Source organism: Puntigrus tetrazona, chromosome 3 (genome assembly GCF_018831695.1).
Source record: "Puntigrus tetrazona isolate hp1 chromosome 3, ASM1883169v1, whole genome shotgun sequence".
Taxonomy (NCBI): domain Eukaryota; kingdom Metazoa; phylum Chordata; class Actinopteri; order Cypriniformes; family Cyprinidae; genus Puntigrus; species Puntigrus tetrazona.
Genome location: NC_056701.1, coordinates 28,631,357 through 28,651,727, shown reverse-complemented (window position 1 = coordinate 28,651,727; position 20,371 = coordinate 28,631,357). Strand labels below are relative to the sequence as shown.

The following is a 20,371-nucleotide window of genomic DNA, read 5'->3' as shown; positions in this document are numbered from 1 at the left end:
AACGACGGAGGTCGGGATCTACGAATTACAGAGTCTAAGTCTTCACCCACTGACCCGAAACGAAACGGGAACGAAAGCGACGACGCGAAAGAAGGTAGCCGAGGTGGGACAGATACGGTACGGTCGTTCCATGCTAGAAGACTCCGGGTCCCTGGAATCATGCGACACGTTTTTGCATGCGCCGGTTTGCCCCACATGCAACACAGCGGCTGCGGTACGAACGCGCATACGGTGTTGTAGGAACACGGAGCCGGTCGGTCTACATACAGCTCCTACACTTATACACCATCAGCATAGAAAACAGAGCGGATCAATACAAGAATTACATGTAACAAAGGTTTGCAGATACCAAACTAGTCTTTTTGGATCGTCTAAACATAGAAACCGTCTAAGTTAGTAAAAGCACATTCAGTTCTTAGTATAAAATCTGCAGGGTAACGTACGCCTTTCTCTGCATTTACAAAATTCTTGGTTTATATATATATATATATATAGTGTACTTTTAGTGTAACAGTAAACATAGCGCTCTACGTAAAAGTACTCACAGAGCGGAAATGCAAGATGATTGCAAACTAAGACCTAAAAAGATAAAAATATCCGATATATACTGGAAAGCTCCCTTTGATAAGAACACGTAGTTTAACACGAAGAGCATCGACCACCAAAGGACAAAAACACTACCGGAGACAGGGTTATATTAGAAGTTATACGTAACTGACCTCCCGTCCCCATTCAACGTTTAGGGAGTCATGAACTGGGATGATTTACATGAAAAGAAAGTGTATTTTGAACTTGTATGACAGTTGGGCATCATTTAATTATGTTTTTTACTTTGTTTCGAATGGTGATTTTCAGTGTCAGACAATAAGCAGAACCAACTACAAAGACGGCATGATTCTTGGTTTTAAAACATTATATTTTGTTTTAAGCAATTAAAAATTTCAACTAAACTGAAATTGAACTATGTTCTGGTCATGGTTTCCTGACATGGTTTTCATCTCTTTACGTGTTCTTTACATTATAGCAGTGGTAGTTTTCTTCAGCATAATACGCTGGGTTGATCGTTTACAGATCGGGCCCAAAATCTACGGGATGGGTAAAATACGTTAAATAAAAGAGCATCATCTGAAGTATTTCATAAAAACAAACGTGCAGATGGATGGGTAGGACGGGTGGTAGAATTCTGCGGAAATCTGCAGGATCCTGCGGGGAGTGCGTAGGCCCGCGCTTTACCAACGAGGAATCACAATCCATACATTTAGAGGGAGAGAAAGAGTCGTGTATATGTTGATTATGTATAGGAACCGGGGCGAGCAGGCAGTGACGGGATTGGAAGTTGTCATGCTAAAACTCGGGGAGCGATAAGGGTTCAAGTTTCGGCCCAAGATAAGGGACACCACCAAGAGATCTAGTAGGAAATCAATATGCATATATAGAGCTGGATATAAAAAACCTTTTGATGCAGTTATATTTTGGCACTCCTATAACAAGATATTTTTTTTTTTTTAGATTTACAAATATATAATTCAAGGAACATTAGAAATGGCAGTAGAGGATACAAGGAATAGGACACAAAAACCTGTTTCATGTCGGCATGCTTCACACACACGAAGAATCTGAGGACTGGAAAAAAGGGATCGTTTAGTATCTTCGCCTTCAAAAAATATCTGTTTTTGGAAAATATACTGGCCCTGCACGTAACATCTATCTGCATGCGACTCACTCACTGCGAGGACATCTTTCTGACAGGGCTTTCTGTCTGCTGCCTACCCAAGCAGCGTCCTAACCGAGATGGGTTCTCATAAAAGAATAATTTGTCAGGAACGAGCCTTAAAATTTCCCTCCAGCCATCAAACCCCCTTCTCCAGCCCTCCTCGGTTCAGATATGTTCAGATAAAGGGTATTCAACTGTCTACAAAGATTTGGTGCGTTCATAAATAACATGGATACGGTTGTTAGTTTGCGCGGGACGGGTGGTCCTCGTCTTCGTCAGGGCCGTCTCATACAACACTGTGAAGCGACGATGGGTGGATGAACTCTGGGTTTATGTAAGAGAATCCAGCGAACTCGCTCTGGTCGATGTTGGCGATGACCAGTTGGTCTGGAGGAGTCAGCATGGGCTGCGTGCGGGTGAAGAATTTGTCAAAGTTCTCTGCCGCTTTGCCGCACTGTGAAAGAAAGGGGGAGAAGAAAGACGGGTGGGTTATTTTTAGACTCAAGTGAAAAGCTGGGGGCGCGCTTTAGAAAGAAATTCATTCGCGTAGGGCTTCCGTTACGGATGTCACCGGCTCTCAATGGAGGACTTTTGGAAAGATGATTGGAAGGGGAATATTGAGGGCTGGCTGTGTTAAAGGTCGAAATGACTGAAGCCGGTGGGGTCTTTTGAGGGGGCTGTGCAAACAAGCATGGGTGGGCACAGGTTGAGATGAATCAGGTTATAACCATAAATCACACTTATTGCATATAGACAGAATGAGGGAAGATCAGCTCAGAGGGTGGGTGGTTTTGATGCAAACATAACCAAAAGAAAAATGTTTTATCATGTGGATTCCCTTTTAAGCACCACGTTCACATATTCCTTTAAGAAATGAACAAAGGAGAAAACTTGTTTTATTTCGCTTTTAAGCCCCAGGTCCCAAAACAACAATGAACAAAGGGAGAAAATGCCCCAGGTCCCAAAACAACAATGCAAACGAGACGGGTATGAAAACGCACCAAGAGTGTGAGAGCAGGACTTTAATCACCAAAAACGATTGATTGAAATGGATGAACAGGTCACACAGATGATTCATTTTTCAATACGATCACTCCTGGCTTCTCCAGTACACTTAAAACATCCTTTTCTTTAAAAGATGTGCACAGTTTTCTGTTTAATGGACTTGAGATTAGAGCTTGGTTGGCTGGCATTTTTCCACATCTTAATACTAATAAGATTTGATTGTGTTGTCTTTGGACCCTCTTCTTCTTCTTGCAAGCCTCTATAAGTGATCATGTCAAGAATTTGGCTTTAGCTTTAGATAAACATTTTACTAGTGTTGTGATGGCTCGTATTGTGCTGCATAAATTCTCTGGTCTGGACAAGTCAGCTGCTTCTGAGGAACTTCTGAGGGAGAGCTCATCATTTCAAGATTGTTCATGAGTTACAACTCTTAAAGTCAACATGAAATCCAATGCTTTTTAATACACATTGTACTGTGCATGTTTCATATTTTAAAGAAGTGTTTGTACTGATATTCTGTAATCCAGCTACTTCGAAGTGACTTGGCTCCTTATTGACCCTATATCTACCTATTTTTCCTCCTTGATCATAAGATCAAGTTATTCTGTAAATTAAAACGCATAAGTAAGCTAAGATGGTGTGTGAAAACAGTTCTTTTTGACAGCTTTTAGACAGTGTCCTCATTAGCCGTTCAAGGCTATAAGCGGTCTACTGAGTCCTAACAGCATGGACCTTCAACCCCCCTTTATTTCATTAGGCAGTTCACCAAAGTTCACGGTTCCTTCCTGCCAAGCACTGAAGTAATAAAAGAAAGAGAATAATTTACTCATCTCAGCGATCAGAGAAATGTCTCGATGGTCTCGTAGCTTCTACTCAATAATTTAATTCTCGTGACAAACTAAAAGGTGCAGAATTACACTTGTACAGATCTGGATGGAGATTGTACTGGATAGTAGTTTGCTGATTTTGCTCAAGAGAATAATCTGTTGAAGTCACTGTCATTCTAACTGATCATAGGTTGAGTAGCATCAGTTATAATGTATTGCACTGCCGTTTGAAAATGTTCACTGGAACTATGGTTTTGGGAAACACAAAATCATGAAACTATGATAATTAGAACAAAAAACCACCACTGTTTTTCTAAAAACCAAGAGCGCTCATCACTAGTAAGTAACATAGTAGCAGTTAGCCATTGGTGGATGCACTAGCGTTAGCCACATTAGGGCCAGTTTTACTAACAATTTACAAACCACCTTTTTCCGTTAAGGTAGGATTTATGACGCCCAGTGAAGAATTAGCTCTGAAAAGGTGTGGGCTGACCTTATTGGATATGCATTTCTAGGGGCTTCCCTTTCAGACACAAACTTTTATGGGAGGAGCGTATTCAAACGAATCATGCTAATTACTGGCGTTAGCGCTATTATCTATCAGCCAAAAAGAAGCATGTCTTAAACTATTTTGCGCTTGAAATGACTGCGATTTGTTGCAAGGAGAACTTTTCAACTTACATTAGCTTCTATACTTCTTGATTTGCGACTACTCTAATTTGAGTTACAATTGGTGCATTGGACGATATGAAAATGAGATCTCTTAGTAAAACTCGCCTATAGCGTATAACTTGCATTAGACGAGCAGGGGCCGGTCATTTGAGGCTGAGATTATGACACGTCCAACTATCAGCAAAGAACGGGGGGTTACGTAAGTAACAAAACGCCATACAGTGTGGTGTACTGTGACCTGAAAGGGCGAGCTGTCATCGGCACCAACAGCCCCGGCGAAGGTCACAGACGTACAAACGAATCATATTCGCACTCACCACTTTGGGTTTGAAAGGTGGCTGGATCTCTCTGTTGGCCAACCGTTCCCAGTCGATTCTGCGGAAGAAAGCTTGCTCCTTTATATCTCTCTCACCCTCTGGACCGCAACCTAGACGCTTGGATGGATGCTTCGTCATCAGCTGTGTGCGTGGAGGAGAAGAGAGACTATTAACCTCAGGTTTAATCACGAAGGAGCATCTGGCTAGGTAGGCTAAATCTGAAAGCATAAATGATGTATATTTATATATATATATATAATTCATTTTCACTAAAACGCACGAGTGCAAAGTTTTTCTTTTCAATTCGGCTGTGCTAAATTGAATCTGAAATCACATTTTCCATTAACTAACATTGTTAGTCTTATTAACACCCATTTACATTCATATAAAACGATTAATAAAAATGTCCAAAACATCTAATGGCCTTAAAAGTTATTCTAAATTATTAGTAATCATGCAGGGTCAATATTATAACTGGCATTTACAGTATTTCACCACCATGAATCATATTCATTTATTACCACGGAACATAATCAAACAGAACGGTGGAAAGATAATGAAATATTCTTAGCTTCCACTTAACGGGTGATATTTCCGTGATTTGCGCTGACAGCGATATTAAAGCACGCGAGTTATTAAGCCGAGCTGAAATTTGAATTCCAATACCGCCTCTGCATTATTCGTTTCATCCAGACGTTTAGAGGAATAAAGTTGATGTCTCGGGACTCACCCCTTTACAGATGGACACTGCCTCTTTAGACAGGGATTTGGGGTAGGAAACATTGTGCTCCATTATGGACTGAAACAGCTCATCCTCGTCCTCGCCATCAAATGGAGGCTGTTAAGAATCAAACAAGTAAAATATTAAACGTACATAGTATATTCTCTCTCAATCCGTCTTAAGTTCTCCAGAAGTACTGACAGCTTCCACCTCCTCATCCTGCCAGAGGCGGGTTTTCAGCAGACACCCGCTGTATACTCAATGCTTTAGAGTTTGAGCTATACACGTTTTTTGTCATGATTCCAGAGTCATTTTACACTTTTTTTTTTTTTTTACTGTATACTGTACCCTCAGAGCGGTGGGATGATGTATTACATAAGCAGGAATCATTCCAGGATGGGGGTGTCCGAGACAAAATCATCCAAAGGGGAAGTGTATAACAAGATTCTTCTGTTGGGTAATTGGACCCCGGGAGAAAGCTGAGATGTAAATGATGTAACCTTGGTAACCGTTCTGGCAGAAAGTACCGACGACGACGACACAGGAAGTGTGTTTTTACACTGAGGCCTGGGCTGCACTCTATATAAATGAACCTCACTGAACTCAAAGAATATTCCGGAACGCACAAATAAAGCAGTTTATTATTTCAGTGCATGTGAATTAAATATCTGCGTATATCTGTGTAGTTGCTAAGTTTAGGTGTCGGGTAGGATGAGGGATGTAGAAAAACAACAGCTGACTTTAGTCACGGCCTAATAATAAAAAAAAGCCTGATAAGTGGCTCTTAGAATTAAGTGTTACCTGTAAACAATAAAAATTAAATTCAATTAGATGAATCGATTAATTAATTGAGTGAATGAATGAATAATTATATAAACGACATCTTTTTGTGACATGGTTTGCCAGGTCGAATGAAAGGACATTACAGGCCAGATGTGGCTTGGGGGCCCTGGTGTGAGCATATCTGATCTTACATCAGTCTACATCAGAGATATTAGTTACCAGAGTAGTAACATTTGCCCTTAAGGTAGTAATCCAAACGTATGGTAGTGTAATGAACACTTTAGGGGTAAAGATGGTACAGAGGTCCCCCTTTTAAGGGTAAGTGATAAGACGCCGAACCCAGGAGATTAAAAAATACATTGTAACACAGAACTGCGTAAACTTCATGTTCCATCAGAAGCACCTTGTGCAAACCAAAGTCTCAATCCTCTGCACTGTTGCTCAGAGACAGCATGTTTTGCTGCAAGTCATTTTTCTGTGGCTTTGGCTGATCACAGCAGGGCCGCAATCACATTTATTCAAAGCGGCTCTGAAAGGCCCTGCTTGTCTGACTCATTTGAGTATGACAGAGAATGCTAAATGATTCACAAGAACTTTCTACGCACATCCACCTACCTGCCCAGCCAGCATCTCGTAGAGCAGCACACCGTACGCCCACCAGTCCACAGATTTCCCGTACGGCTGATAGGCGATTATCTAGGGGAAGAGGAAATGGACATGTGCATCATTTTCTGTCCAGTCATTCGATTGGCTCTCATGGGAAACTGCATTCAATCTCCATTCATTTGTCAAGAGCACAATACGCATTTCATTGCCGCTAAAGGGGGTGGTTGGCGCTCTGCTATTTTGAACCATTTGCTGTAATAATTGCTTTTTTCCCCCTCAACAGTCCATTTACACCCACATATTGAGCACACACACACACACCAGTGAGTGTGTATAATCACAGGGGTAGTTAATGAGAGCTTTGTTAAGCACAGCGAGTGTACGATTCGTGTCACATCTTGAACTTTCTTCCTCTTCACGTGTTGTGCCGCTTTCCACAAACAGGGCACAAATTGGTGCCCCTTTTCTTTCTTAAAAGCAACGAGGTCGCACATATGCCACATTCATTCAAGAGAGACCCATTTGATATGTTACCTACACTCTTAAAAATCAAGTTGCTTCACGACGCCGTAGAAGAACCTTGTCTTAATGGTTCCATAACATCTGAAAAACCTTCACAAAATGTTCTCTGTGGCAACAGAAGCGTCTTCAAATGATAAAAAAGGTAAGAAAGTGAACTTTTGACAAAAATTGCTCTTCTATGGCTCTGCTTTAAAGGACCTTTAAGCACCTATAAAATTAGTAAAGCATGAAAAGAAGGTAAAATAAGCCAAATACAGCATCTACATAATTTTGACTAAATTGACTATATCTAACAACTGATTTTGTCGAAATAAATACACATTTGAGTGTATTTACACAACTGCTTAACTGACTATACATAATATGATATGATTTCAATTTGCTACATATGCATGATTATCCTTGATTGAAAAAAGAAAATTTGATATAATTGAGACACATACAAAGTGAAATCCCCAAGACCAAGCAATGGTAAGACAATAAAATGTTCTTTATATTATATTATGTAGAGTAGTGCATGCATCAAGAACATTCAGATCAACCCTGTTACCAATTTATTATCAGAAAAATGGTGTAACATTTTTTTTATTTTATTAAAACACATGAGATAAAATTTTACAAAGGCTAAATGCTGCTACAAGATTTCAGGTTAGATTAAGTTTGGAAATACTGGTTGTTTAATCAGAGCATGCAAATGGATATTTGAGTGGCGTTGGCTGTTTTTGAGAAGAACGGGAAGCTCTGCACGCGGGGTGAGGTCACAGTTAGCATGTTTTATATGTCTACTGGTCGTCTGTTCAGCTTGACCTCAAACGTCCTGACACACAGCACAAACAGATAAACAGATGAACACATATACTACATTCCTACTAACAAAAGTGATGTCTCTTGAGAAATGTTGTCGTTTTTTGCTCATGATGCTATCTACATTGAGCTTGTGGTATGTTTCGAATATTCAGCGATGTCAAATCAAGACCGCTACAAAATGGTGGACGGCTTATATATCGAGGTTCGAAGAAACGATATGTCATTAATGAGGCATCTACGTATGTATATATATATATATATATGGTATGAATTTGAACGAATTAGCCACCTCATAAAATACATATGAATTGGTCATGAGACTGTGTTGGTCTTTTTCTGTTTAGTTTGCTTAGTTTTGTGCATAAAAGACCAGGATGTAATCTGTCCCGTCCAATTTTTGCTATGACAAAATGTCACTTGTTCCAACAAACTGAGCTGCAATTCTCATGCAAGCACGTTAAAATCATTTCCGAGTCATCTCGCGTCGTTCCACTGTCAATAAAATGGCAGAAAGCGTGCAGCTGAGCGTAACTGTTGATTAAGTCGTCTTCCAGCACCTGTTTTCCAGAGCAAATTTAAACTATCGATCTATTCCTGGGGTTACACCTGCTTTTAGAAGCAGGAACGTCAATGTATCTAATCATTAGCATTTGTCTAAAGACAGAAAGATCGCCCCATTTCCTATTACAGTGTGAATCTGGAAGCCAACATAGTGGTTTTTGGTTTCCTTGAGACACAACGGTACGTATTCATGACATCATCACTGCAATATGGGACACATTTTCCCAAAACGCAACAGCTAAGTTCGAATTCTGAAGAACCAAGCATCTGCTGCTCAGATCACTCACCCAGAGAACCGTATTTGTATAAAAATATGAACTTCATTTTGTTTCTAAAAATAACCTCCCATCTGCAGTAATATAAAGATGGCAGACATCGTGATCGGAGGGTTTGAATAAAGTCGGGACGGATGAAGAGGTGGAAGGGCTGCTTATGGATGAATAAATGATTGTGTCAGGACACGGACGTGCTGGAGTTTCTAATAGAGAAGCTGAGATGATGGAGTCACACTGACCTTCTTCAGATTCAGAATACACTCAAGGCTATGAAGACACACTAGTGGGAGAGCAGTGTGTGTCTGTCGTCTGTAACCGTTATAATTATTCTAGAAATGTATTTAGAGCTTACTGTAGTTCACATAAGAGCAGATACATTTACAATATAATCAGATTAAAAGCTTACTCGGAAAGAGAGGCTTTACGTTAACACCTCAATTATTCAAATGGAGCTCAGCACAAATTAAACGTCCAATCTGATTAATAAAAGGTTGTGTAGATCTAAATCGGTAACACTTTATTTAGATAGTCCACTTTAGACATTCTACCAATTCTATCCATCTCTTTTAAATAAATAAATGCGTGCAATTGCTGGTTTGACATAAATCGTGGCTGGCACTGAATGTTTCCTAGACTCTTCTATTTAAATTATCATAAAAGGGTCTCTGATAAGACCTGAGGAGATCAATAAGTGAGGAATTGGATGAAGCAGGGAGCCGTCACGACGCATGAGCTGAAGACTTCAAGACGACACTTGAAAGGACTTAAAAAGTCATAAGCAACCTGCAAGCTATGCGCGATATAAAGAGATCAAAGTTTCCTCGAATCCCTCACATGCACACACAACATTCTGTATCAAAGCACCCAGTGCTGTCCTGAGAAACAAACCGCCTCGTTCATTTTAAAAGCTATCTTTGAGATATGAGGATCCTGCCAGGAATACATCATGTTTATGTTTGCTCTCTCTCTCTCTTCCCACCTACAATATGCTTTTCACACAGTGCATCTTCTTTTGTGTCATAACGCTGGAGAAGAGCATGATGTTCCTGCAACCCACACGGCTTCGCAGCTTGATTACCCCTCACACACGCACACAAGATATCAAGCTGCCACACGATTCGGTGGAAATGGCACGGCGCTAATCTACAGGTCAATATCACCGTGGGCTTCGCGAAGAGAGTCAATTAAAACGTGGCTATTAGGGAATGGTGTGGAATGTACGTAACATATATACATTATCATACATACATACATACATTATCTCAAACTGCCCTCACATCACCACATGGGTGGAAGGTTTCAAGAAAAGAGCTTCAAGATCTTCTCCTAGCTCAAGCTGTAACTTCAAATGGCACCGGCTTCTATGGTTAGATCAAACTAAAAAAGATTTTTGGCAGCAATCCCATCAGATTAACACCACAGGTTTAGCACAAACAGGGATAAAAAGTACCCCATTTCCAATGTTAAATATACTGCTGGATCTTTAATGTCGTTGGCCTGTTTTTATGCCAGAGGTCCTGAACCTCTTGTTTAGATACTTGGCATCATGGATTCCACCAAATACCAACAGAGGAAAAACACTGAAGCCAACTGCCTCTGTTAGAAATAATGGGCCGTGCTTGATCAAAAAACATCAAAATCAACCGAGAAATGGGTCACTGAGCACAAAATTAATTTTCTATTAGTTCCCTCTGATCTCTTATCAGGTGCTTTCCATAATATTCAGGCATTATAGAAGAAAACTCAGAGCTGTTATTTAGGGAAAAGTGTGGCCCACATGAACTACAGAAAGCATTATTTCGCAGTTAGGTTTCCCCCTCACTATTAATTGTTTTACTTCAATGAATTTTGAGAATTGTCTTGAATAAAAGATCAAAAGGACACCGATTTATTTTTACAGCTACCTTTGCTCATATTTACCAAGGCTGCCATATTAGTCATATGTAACGACTCTGAAACACTTTTGTCATAGAGCATGATTTGCAAGCTCCATATGTATGGCTTTTCCGATGTAGTAAACTTGCTCAGTAGCTCACCTGGTACACAATGCACTTGAACTCGGGCATGAGTCCCACACAACATGAGCCATGATGAAAGAGACTGGTGAGTTTAGAGTAGGTTGGTACCTTAAACTCCACAAACTCATTAGTGATTTCATTTCTGAACTCATAAATGCAATAAAACATTGGCAGATTCGCTTTTAATGGAACTCCCTGGACATTTCTTTTTGCTGAGATATCGCCAAAGGGAAGTTTTTACAAAGAGCCCGGTTATCTATACGTTCTATGAGTTGTGTGAGTCTGTATGAGAGGTCAACAAGGGTGAGGACTTTAAGGCCTGAGGTCGTGTCGTACATGCAGCAAATATGACAGAAGCAACCCGGGCCATTCGAATTCAGTTAAAATTGGTTATCACTCTCTCTCAACCTGGAGTTTGACAAGCTCCCTCCTCACTACTTAAGGCCAAAATAAATCTCCTTTTGCGTTCCGCAGAAGAAATAAAGTCATACGGGTTTTGGGGTGGCATTACGAGTGAGTAATTATGAGTGAATTGTACAAAACAAACGTATGCGGTCTTGGTCGTCCCTCACCTCCGGGGCGATGTAATCCGGTGTTCCGCAGAAGGTGCGCGTCGTCATGCCCTCATACATGTGTTCCTTACACATGCCGAAGTCTGCAATCTTGATGTGGCCCTCGGAGTCCAACATCACGTTATCCAGCTTCAGATCTCTGAGGACAAAATGCACAAACCCTGTGTGTTAAAGTCTAACGTGCATGACAGTCGCATGTTTATCTGCCTTCCCTCATTTCACCCGGCGGAGGGTTCGCAGTTAATAGCGGGGTCTCTAGCTGTGGGTGCGCGACCGCGCGCGAGTGGGCAGTATAAGCGAGGTCAGGGCGACCTCAGCCACGCTCGGCTTTCATCATCAAAGAGCATGATTAATGCGAGCTGAACGCTGCAGCCCTGCGGGGACGGGAACGGCGAGTGAGGAGCTGAATGCAGACAGCGCTGCACATAAACAGCCTTTCTTACAGTCCCCTTCTCCTCAGAGAGTGACTCATTCTCTGGACAGGAATATTTATGTTGCATTTCATGGGTGTTTCGGATCTGCTTAACCCTGAGTAATGCTGTTTACAACAAGCGGTATGGCGTTTTCAACGACACTGCGTTCTCTATACATCTGACGTCTGTCATATTTTATCATCTCGTTCAGGTAGCATACAGATATGTTAGCTACTGCAAATAACGGCTGGTTGATATTAACAAAATAAAATCAAACTTACGAAAACATGTCTTTAAACACTCGTATTTTTTCTTTCACAGTGCACATTGCAGGCATTTCATACCCTTTTTTCGACCTCTTGATGTCTATAATTTTCAGCATATTCAGGTAGTATTTTGTCTAGGATGGATGTTCCCATCTTCCCAGTTAATACTATACATATATTAACATTTAGGAACACACTGACAGACATGGACTAAAAGTCACAAAATTGTGATTTCACTGTGTCTTTATATACTCAGTAAAAGCTAAACAGTGGTGCATGCGTGTCCTGAATTTATTGCAATTATATGTCAAATAAACTGAGGCTCTTTCTCTGTATTGCTGCAAGGGTAATAACGAAAATGGAATTTTAATGGGTTTGTCTTGACGCCATCTCAGCTGTTACTGGCTCCGTTCTCAGCTAATCTAATTCAATCATGTGGAGAGTCACATCTGCTCCAATTAATGTGTGTTTTCCACTGACGGCGACACACTGCCAGCTATAAGACCTACTGCGATTCTCAATTCTGTGTAGAGCGATAACTATGTACTGTAATGCTAAAGATACCGCAATCCACTCACCTGTAAATAATTCCCTTCCTGTGAAGAAAGAAGAGTCCGACAGCAATCTCTGCGGCATAGAATCTGTCGACCCAACACAGAGCCGATTAGTCATCATCACACAGTCATTAACATCTAGAGGATTGCTTGTTTTGCTTTTCCCAGACTGTCATCCCAGGCCTTACGAGAAGCAAAGGAAGTAAACTCAAATTGATTACTCCGGCAGAACTTTTCTAGCTTCTGTTGACAAGGTGAAAAAATGGCGTGGAGTTGTGAACAACACGAACAACTCTAGAAGACTGGGTGTTGATGGAACAAACGTTTACAGAATTTACAGAACGTCTTCGCAGAATTTAAGCACATATTGGCATTTGAATGAATTCTGATTTGAAGAATTTAAGACAAATCTTAATGAATGATTACAGTACATCTGGCACCATAAGCTGGTGTCCCACTGAGATCATAGCCACACAAGCACGCTTTGTAGATGAACCAGCATATGTGTTTTGCTTGACTATGTGTTCACCATTAGTGTGTACTCGTTTTTGATTGGCTGTAGGATGCGAGTCATGTCTTACACGGCTTGTGGCTCCTTAAACTTGCCCACTTGCTGGATGTGATACATCAGGTCTCCGCCGTTAATGTACTCCATTACAAAGTACAGACGATCCTGATAAAAGAAAAGCGAAATGAATAAAAAATAAACAAGTAAACCCCTGCATGCGGTTCTGAATCAATCCATGCACCGACCTCAGCTCAGACAGGATGCCATTGACATATTGATTTACTGTACAGCAGACACATCTTTTCTTTTTTCTTTCTCAGATTGATAACTTTCGATTGCTTTCACAACCGAACAGATATTGACTAAAGAATGTCTCTTGAGCCTCTCATGCAGGGCTCAACAGCAACGACGGACAGCTAGCTCGCAAATTGATTTTCTACAGTTTAGGTGCAAAATCTCCTTATTTACACCAAGATATTTTTTATAATCTTCTGGTAAGGACTCCACCACAGCCCCAAAACGCAACATACGCTGGTAAACAGCTCTGAAGACCTTTTCAACAGGGCTGCGTCGGCTTACTCTGACACCAGTTATGTTGAAGAAGCATCGTGACCATCCCAGGGGGAGTTCTGGTGTTTGGAGAGAAATGCGACTGGACATGATGGCTGGTTTGTTGTCTGCGTGCAGCTCATGAATATTTAGAGAGGGCATGCTGGGATCTGTTGCATTATTCATCAGCAGGATGCCCATACTGAGAGCGGCCCCGCTGTGACTCCTGGAGGAGCTTCCCCTGTCTTGAACTTACAAAACCCCTGAACTATTATGTACGTCAGTTGTTTGTGTGCTGTTTTCTAAGAAACAGACAAATGAGAATTTCTAAATGGAACTGCGAAGATCTTCATTTGCACACTTTTCTCAATATTTAATTGTTATTTTTTTGCACTCTCAAATTCCAGATTTTCAAATAGTATCAAAATATTGTCCTGTCCTGGCAAAACCATACATGAGTGGAAAGCTAATTAATCCAGCTTTCAGAAAAAAAAATTACTCTTATGACTTACGGTTTTGTGGTCCATCGTCATATATGATTGCTTTTTGTGAGAAACAAACTGAAATTATAACAATTCACTGCAAACAGCTCTGAAATCGAGTAGATTTGTCTCAGAGCATTTCCAAATATCAGTTGTCGAATACTGCAGCATGTTAAATTAGTTGTGAAGTCATTTTGAGAAAGTTCTTAATTGAAACTCTGGCGCTCTAAAGGTTTACTGCCTCTAGCCTTCCACTTTCCATGGCCACAGAAATGCCCCCCACCCCAAAAGACAACAGACATAAAGAGATGCATTTCTCACCACAGTCTGGAAGCAGGAGTGCAGCTGGGTAAGGAAAGGTGGCTTATCTCTCTGGGCCAGTACTCTCTTCTCCACCATTGTGCACTCCACATCATCGTCCTGGATCACCACGTCCTTTTTCAGGATTTTTATGGCATACAGCTCCTCAGTGGACTTCATCTCTGCCAACATTACCTAAGTTGAAAACAAACGCACACTGAGTGGAAACTCATGGTGTGGGTCATTTAGTTATTTGACATATGCCTTCTTAAGGTGCTGTCACTTTTTCTCTTGCTTGGCATATAATTGAATCACTCCAATATGCATCTAAAAACCTATAGTATTACTCTTCGGTCTTTTTTGCTTTGCACAATTTTAGATGGTGGGATTTAGAGTCAAGTGTGGTTTATTTACTCCACTGACAAACAAAATAGTTCTGAGGAAGATCTAGTAGATTTATCTTACCAAGCATTTGTTTGAGGCCCGACAGTGACTGACCTTCCCAAAACTGCCTTTGCCCAGAAGAGCCAGAAAATGGAAGTCATTGAGTTGAACTCTGTTCATGTTCCCGGATGGTAAACTGAAGCGTCGGTGATCAGTGGGAGTGATGACTTTCTTTCCAGGGCCGAGCTTGGCTTTCTACAAGAGTGACGGAGAGTGATCAATAACCCATACACCGAACACACACATGAGCCACAGCATTAAAAATCAGTTGCGTGCTCACTTCTTAGAAACGTGCTGTAACATGGTCAGGCCTGTGTGAAAATTACAGGACATGCAGAAAAATGTGCGCTAGGCTTGAGAGACCTCCGCAGCTGCTAGTGAGAGATGCAAAGATGCTGTGGAGATCTTCAGGACAAAACTGAACGACACAACCTCCAGGCTCAACCTTACAATTAGCCCCCACACCCTTTTCAAAGTCTATCTTGTATACTGTAAAGTATATCAGGGCGACTTAAGAGTGAGCCTGGCTTTAATGTCTGGGTTAATTTAAAGTCCATTCACAGTCGCTGAAGGTCACCGAGTCACTGTCAGTTGCAGCGGCAATGCTGTGGTGTCCAACAGAATCGGGCGACATGTGAGTCACACAATTTCATTATATCGCACCACACGGCCTGTTCAGGCTTTACACAATAAATCAACAGAATTTTGCTCGATGGTGTGGCGCAGGAATGTAAAGGAGGAATAAAAACATATGGTAACGCCATATTAGTTTAGGGAGCAGTTCTCAGCATGCAAATTAAGGGCATATTGGCTGTTTGAAGCACATATTATTGACTTATTTTACATGAAGACATTTTAGATCCCTTAATCCTACTCCATGCATAAACATAACAACTACCTTACTAACTATTAATAAGCAGCTAAATAGGAGTTTACTGAGTTTAAAATAAGTTAATAAATAGTTAATAGTGAGAATTGGTCCCCAAACTAAACTGCAACCAAACCTATTTTTTTTAAAGGACAGGAGGTGTCAAAAAATGTATGAAAACATCCTGTAAACTTTTAAATCTGAAAGTGTTGACGTCAAGGTGAAACATTAGCACTTGTTGGTCTTTTCGTGTTTGTCTATATGAAAGTGCACATTCATTCTTCGCCACTAGGTGACATTTTTGGAGCAGAAAAAATGAGTTTTTCCTGGTAACGCTGTACACAAAGCAGCACTGTGCTCACAAACACTGCTTTCTCAGACATTCTGGCACAGTAAAATGAAAATTAGACCAATCACACCAATTACCTCAGATTAGCGTCATGCAAAGGGAGGGGTATGTAAAAATTCATTGTTAAACTAATCGTTTGGGAGTTGTTAAGCAAGTAAGGTAAAAATATGAGACAATAAAAGTGTTTTTTGATCTTGCATACATGTCAACCTATTGTTGGAGACTCCCGAAACCCCAAAAAATGACCTTTCATTACTCCTAATAGGGGCACTTAATAGTCAACTCAAAAAAAACCCTCATGGTTGACATGAAAGCCATCTTCCAAATTGTGTAAAGTCTACTTGCACTGTGTTCTTCACAAATATACCTCAAAATTAATGTACATATTTTTTAAGGCGTTTTTATCTGGACAAGAAATTGCAAGCCTCCTGCACCGATTGTCAGATGTTAGAGAAGGTCTGTTAACTGGAAGAATGAAGTATAGCACTATTAATAGTGGAGCATGATGTTGCTCTGTTTGTGGCCTTCATACCCAGTGGAACTCAGTGAGGCTCTTCATGGTTCACCGGTTCACAGTGATAATGAGGGGCTATCACCTTCCTTCAAATGCCGCCATTACACCTCCGACATCTTTCACACACTCTCGCTGTATACTGCATTCTCACTTGTATTCTACTATAGCACTCTATTCTACCCTGTTGTTTTGGTGTAAAAACCCATCAACAGTATTTAGGGCACTAATGCACTCTCTATTTTTCCCATAACCACCGTGGTCAGTTCTGATAGACTACACCCCACTATTGTCAATGCACAATGTACGATGCTCATTCTACAAAATGCGTGCTTTTGTGTCCCTTATTAATATACCATACGTGTAGAAAATGAATAACAATTAACAGCTGCCAATTTTTCTGTTATTGTAGGTATTCTGGTTACACTTTATTTTAAGTTTTATTTTCGCTATTAGCATAAACACTTTATAAACAACTAAATTGCTGTTTTTTAATAGTTAGTTAGGTATTTATTAAGTTTAGGTATTGCGTAGGATGTAGAATATGTGCTTATAAGTATTTAAGTACAAATAAACAGCCAACATGTTAATATTCTAATAAGTAACTAGTTAATAGTTATAATTGGTCCCTATTTGATTTTCTTATATTTAAACAAATATTTTAGAAATTTTTTTAAACTTTTTTTTTCAAATATACCCATTTTGATAATAATAATAATAAAAGATAATGCATAAAAAAATATGTAAAAACAATACAAAAATACTAGCTTTGTTAGTATTCGCCTTGGTTTAAGCATGGTTTAAATCATATCTATCTGACCGCTATCAGTTTGTAGAACTAAATGAGGAGGAATCATATCGCTCACAAGTGAAATATGGAGTTCCTCAAGGCTCAGTGCTAGGACCGTTACTTTTCAACCTGTACATGTTACCTCTGGGAGATATCATCAGGAGACATGGTGTTAGCTTTCACTGCTATGCTGATGATACTCAGCTCTATATTTCAGCGCAGCCTGGTGATACACACCAAATTGAGAATCTAACAGAATGCATAGTCGATATAAAAAACTGGATGATGAGTAACTTCTTAATGCGGAGGTGCTAATAATTGGACCTAAAACAACACCCACATAATAATCTAGAACACAGTCTAACACTTGATGGCTGCTCTGTTAATTCTTCATCATCAGTTAGGAACCTAGGTGTGCTGTTTGACAGCAATCTTTCGTTCGAAAACCATGTTTCTAGCGTCTGTAAATCATTTTCCTATCTAGCACCTAAACTCTGGAACAATCTCCCTAACTCTGTTCGGGAAGCAGACACACTCTGCCAGTTTAAATCTAGATTAAAGACACATCTTTTTAACTTAGCCTACACATAACACACCAACACACTTTTTATTATTCAAATCCGTTAAAGGATTTTTTAGGCTGCATTACTTAGATTTGCTGGAACCGGGAACACTACTCCTAAAATACGATGTACTTGTGACATCGTAAAAAGAATGGCATCTACGCTAATATTAGTCCTGTCTCTTTCTCAATCTGTTTTCACAGTTTGTATCCAGACTAGATGGTAGATCAGCACCCAGAGATTATGTTCATCAGAGACCAGAACACCTAGATTGATTGATTACCATGATTTTGTACCATAAACAATAGCTAACAAATTTGATATAAAAAAACAGCAATATTATTTTCCCTTCTAATAAATGCCCTATGCTCCATATCTATAAAATCATGCTGTCAATCCTGTTAAAATTCTGATGGTGTTTTAACACTTCTAAAGTGATCTGGCACAAAAAAGCATATTAGCGCTACAACATAATATGTCATAGAATGTTTAAAATCTTATTAAAATATAACATTTTTGTAATGGAAAAGACCTCCATTTAACATAAGAGCCAGTTAGTGTCTCTGAGATAAGAGGAACACCATCACTGTGTGTCCTCTGACTGCACAGACATCGTGATGTAGAAATGTCAAAAAGAATTATCAAAGGTTTCACGTGTTAATTTAATTTGAGGAGGCTGTTTTAAATCCTGTCACACTGTTAATGATTTCCCAGAATTATTAAAGTAGTGCCATCCTAATGTCATCTAGAAATAACTAATGTGTTTTAGGCAGGTGTGCAGACTTACATGGTTAGATATTACAAAATGACGTGACTTTCAGCAGCATTATTAAGTAAATCAGTGCTGTCATGCCTAATTTTTCAATGATCAGTTATGTTACTCTAAGTGCGCTGATATGGTGAATACGAATGGACAAGCTAGCAGCTACTACGTCACATTTAAGGTACCAACACACAGAAGCTCTTCTCAACAATTTGTTTTTAGCTAATAATGTTACTGCCCCTTTAGTATCAATCTTTTGTGCTGTATAAACCTCATAAACCACACTGAATTGAAAGCATCTGTTAAACGTTTCGGATGATAAACCTACTGTAAGAAGGGAGCCATCGTGTGGTTGATTTTAGATTAACGGTGCTCAGTTATTAAACACAGAGAGCTTTCTTGTAGACTTCTTAAACACAGAAGTGGTTAGAAGATCAAATAATAAAAAAAATGTCTCATTTGCTGGAAACCAAATAAAACTAGTGTATTATCACAAATTTTTTCATAGATTACACAAAAAATTACATTACTGACAAAACAATAGTGTATTTGTCATCTGAAGTAAAACGCAGTTTAAGGGTCTCAAGAATTAAGGTTCTTGAGAAGTTGTTTTAAATTATATTAAGTAGTGCTGCTTGAGGATAAACTGCAGTCTTGGGGCTGATGACGCAGTTATTTGTCTTTAAAGTCATTTAGAGGCTTCAGGTTAACACCGTTAGAATAACGCTTTAATTTAACACTTTTACAGCCTGCGATACTCAGTAAGTAGTTACGTTTAGCACTGGTGTTCCTCAAGGAACGGTTTTAGATCCAAAAAAGTCGTAAAACTCTAAATAAATGCAGTGTATAAACATCCTGTGTAAAAACATTTAAAAGAAGGAGAGTTACCATTTAGCCACCCAAGCAGCTATCATGATTTATATTAATATGATAGGACATAATGCTATCTAGACTGGGGTACAAATTAAAACGGTCATTTTAAATTACATGATGTAATTACATGTTAATTGAACTGTAATTACAATGTAATAGAACCTAATTCATAGATTTTAAGTTAAGTATACACAAGTTAAACACAGTGTAAAATATATGTACACTTCCTAATTATATACAGAAAATACTCTACACAGTGGCCCAATGATACATTGTTATCCATCTATTCTCACACGCACACATTTAAAGGTTGAACAAGCATTTCATTAGCAGGTTTCTCTTTGAGAAATAGCAAACAGCAGACGCATCTAAAGTTAACAAGTGCTGCCCCCTATTGGAGATCTCATGTATGTGAGCTTCACATCTACATGCAAACCCAAACACTAGTGCACTCGAGACCATCAACGGCGCAGTGAAACAAAAACGGCGTTAATACACTTTTTCATTCTGTGACTAGAACAGAATCTTTCTGTGGAGCTAGACAAAAAGATGCGATCTAGTTCGTCATTCGTTCAGGATGCACATGAAGCATGCTCAGAGTCAAGAGTGTGAGGGAACCTTCTATGATTTATAGAAGGCTGACGCAGATCACAAACAGCCAAAAGATCATTGCCTGTCCTTTAGCTTCTGTGCTCTGCTGTGCTATTTACTAACAACTGCAGTGCTTGTGGCGGGAGA

General features: G+C 39.7%; 1 protein-coding gene across 8 annotated transcripts in view; it reads right to left on the bottom strand.

Annotated features, from left to right (window-relative positions):
- Positions 1-1,077: 1,077 nt before the first annotated feature.
- LOC122334878 (protein kinase C alpha type-like) overlaps positions 1,078-20,371 on the bottom strand; it is a 57,847-nt gene continuing 38,553 nt past the window's right edge. For 3 of the 8 annotated variants that reach the window (XM_043232766.1, XM_043232783.1, XM_043232788.1), the window contains 10 exons: positions 14,938-15,111; positions 14,494-14,667; positions 14,203-14,232; positions 13,215-13,306; positions 12,658-12,720; positions 11,401-11,539; positions 6,655-6,735; positions 5,266-5,373; positions 4,536-4,676; positions 1,078-2,168 (listed from right to left, as the gene is read on the bottom strand). In XM_043232766.1, coding sequence (XP_043088701.1) covers positions 2,001-2,168; positions 4,536-4,676; positions 5,266-5,373; positions 6,655-6,735; positions 11,401-11,539; positions 12,658-12,720; positions 13,215-13,306; positions 14,203-14,232; positions 14,494-14,667; positions 14,938-15,111 — 1,170 coding nt within the window. In that variant the 3' untranslated portion in view covers positions 1,078-2,000. Of the gene's footprint in view, positions 2,169-4,535; positions 4,677-5,265; positions 5,374-6,644; positions 6,736-11,400; positions 11,540-12,657; positions 12,721-13,214; positions 13,307-14,202; positions 14,233-14,493; positions 14,668-14,937; positions 15,112-20,371 lie in introns of those variants that run through there. The other 5 variants (XM_043232794.1, XM_043232797.1, XM_043232773.1 and 2 more) reach the window with 4 other exon arrangements.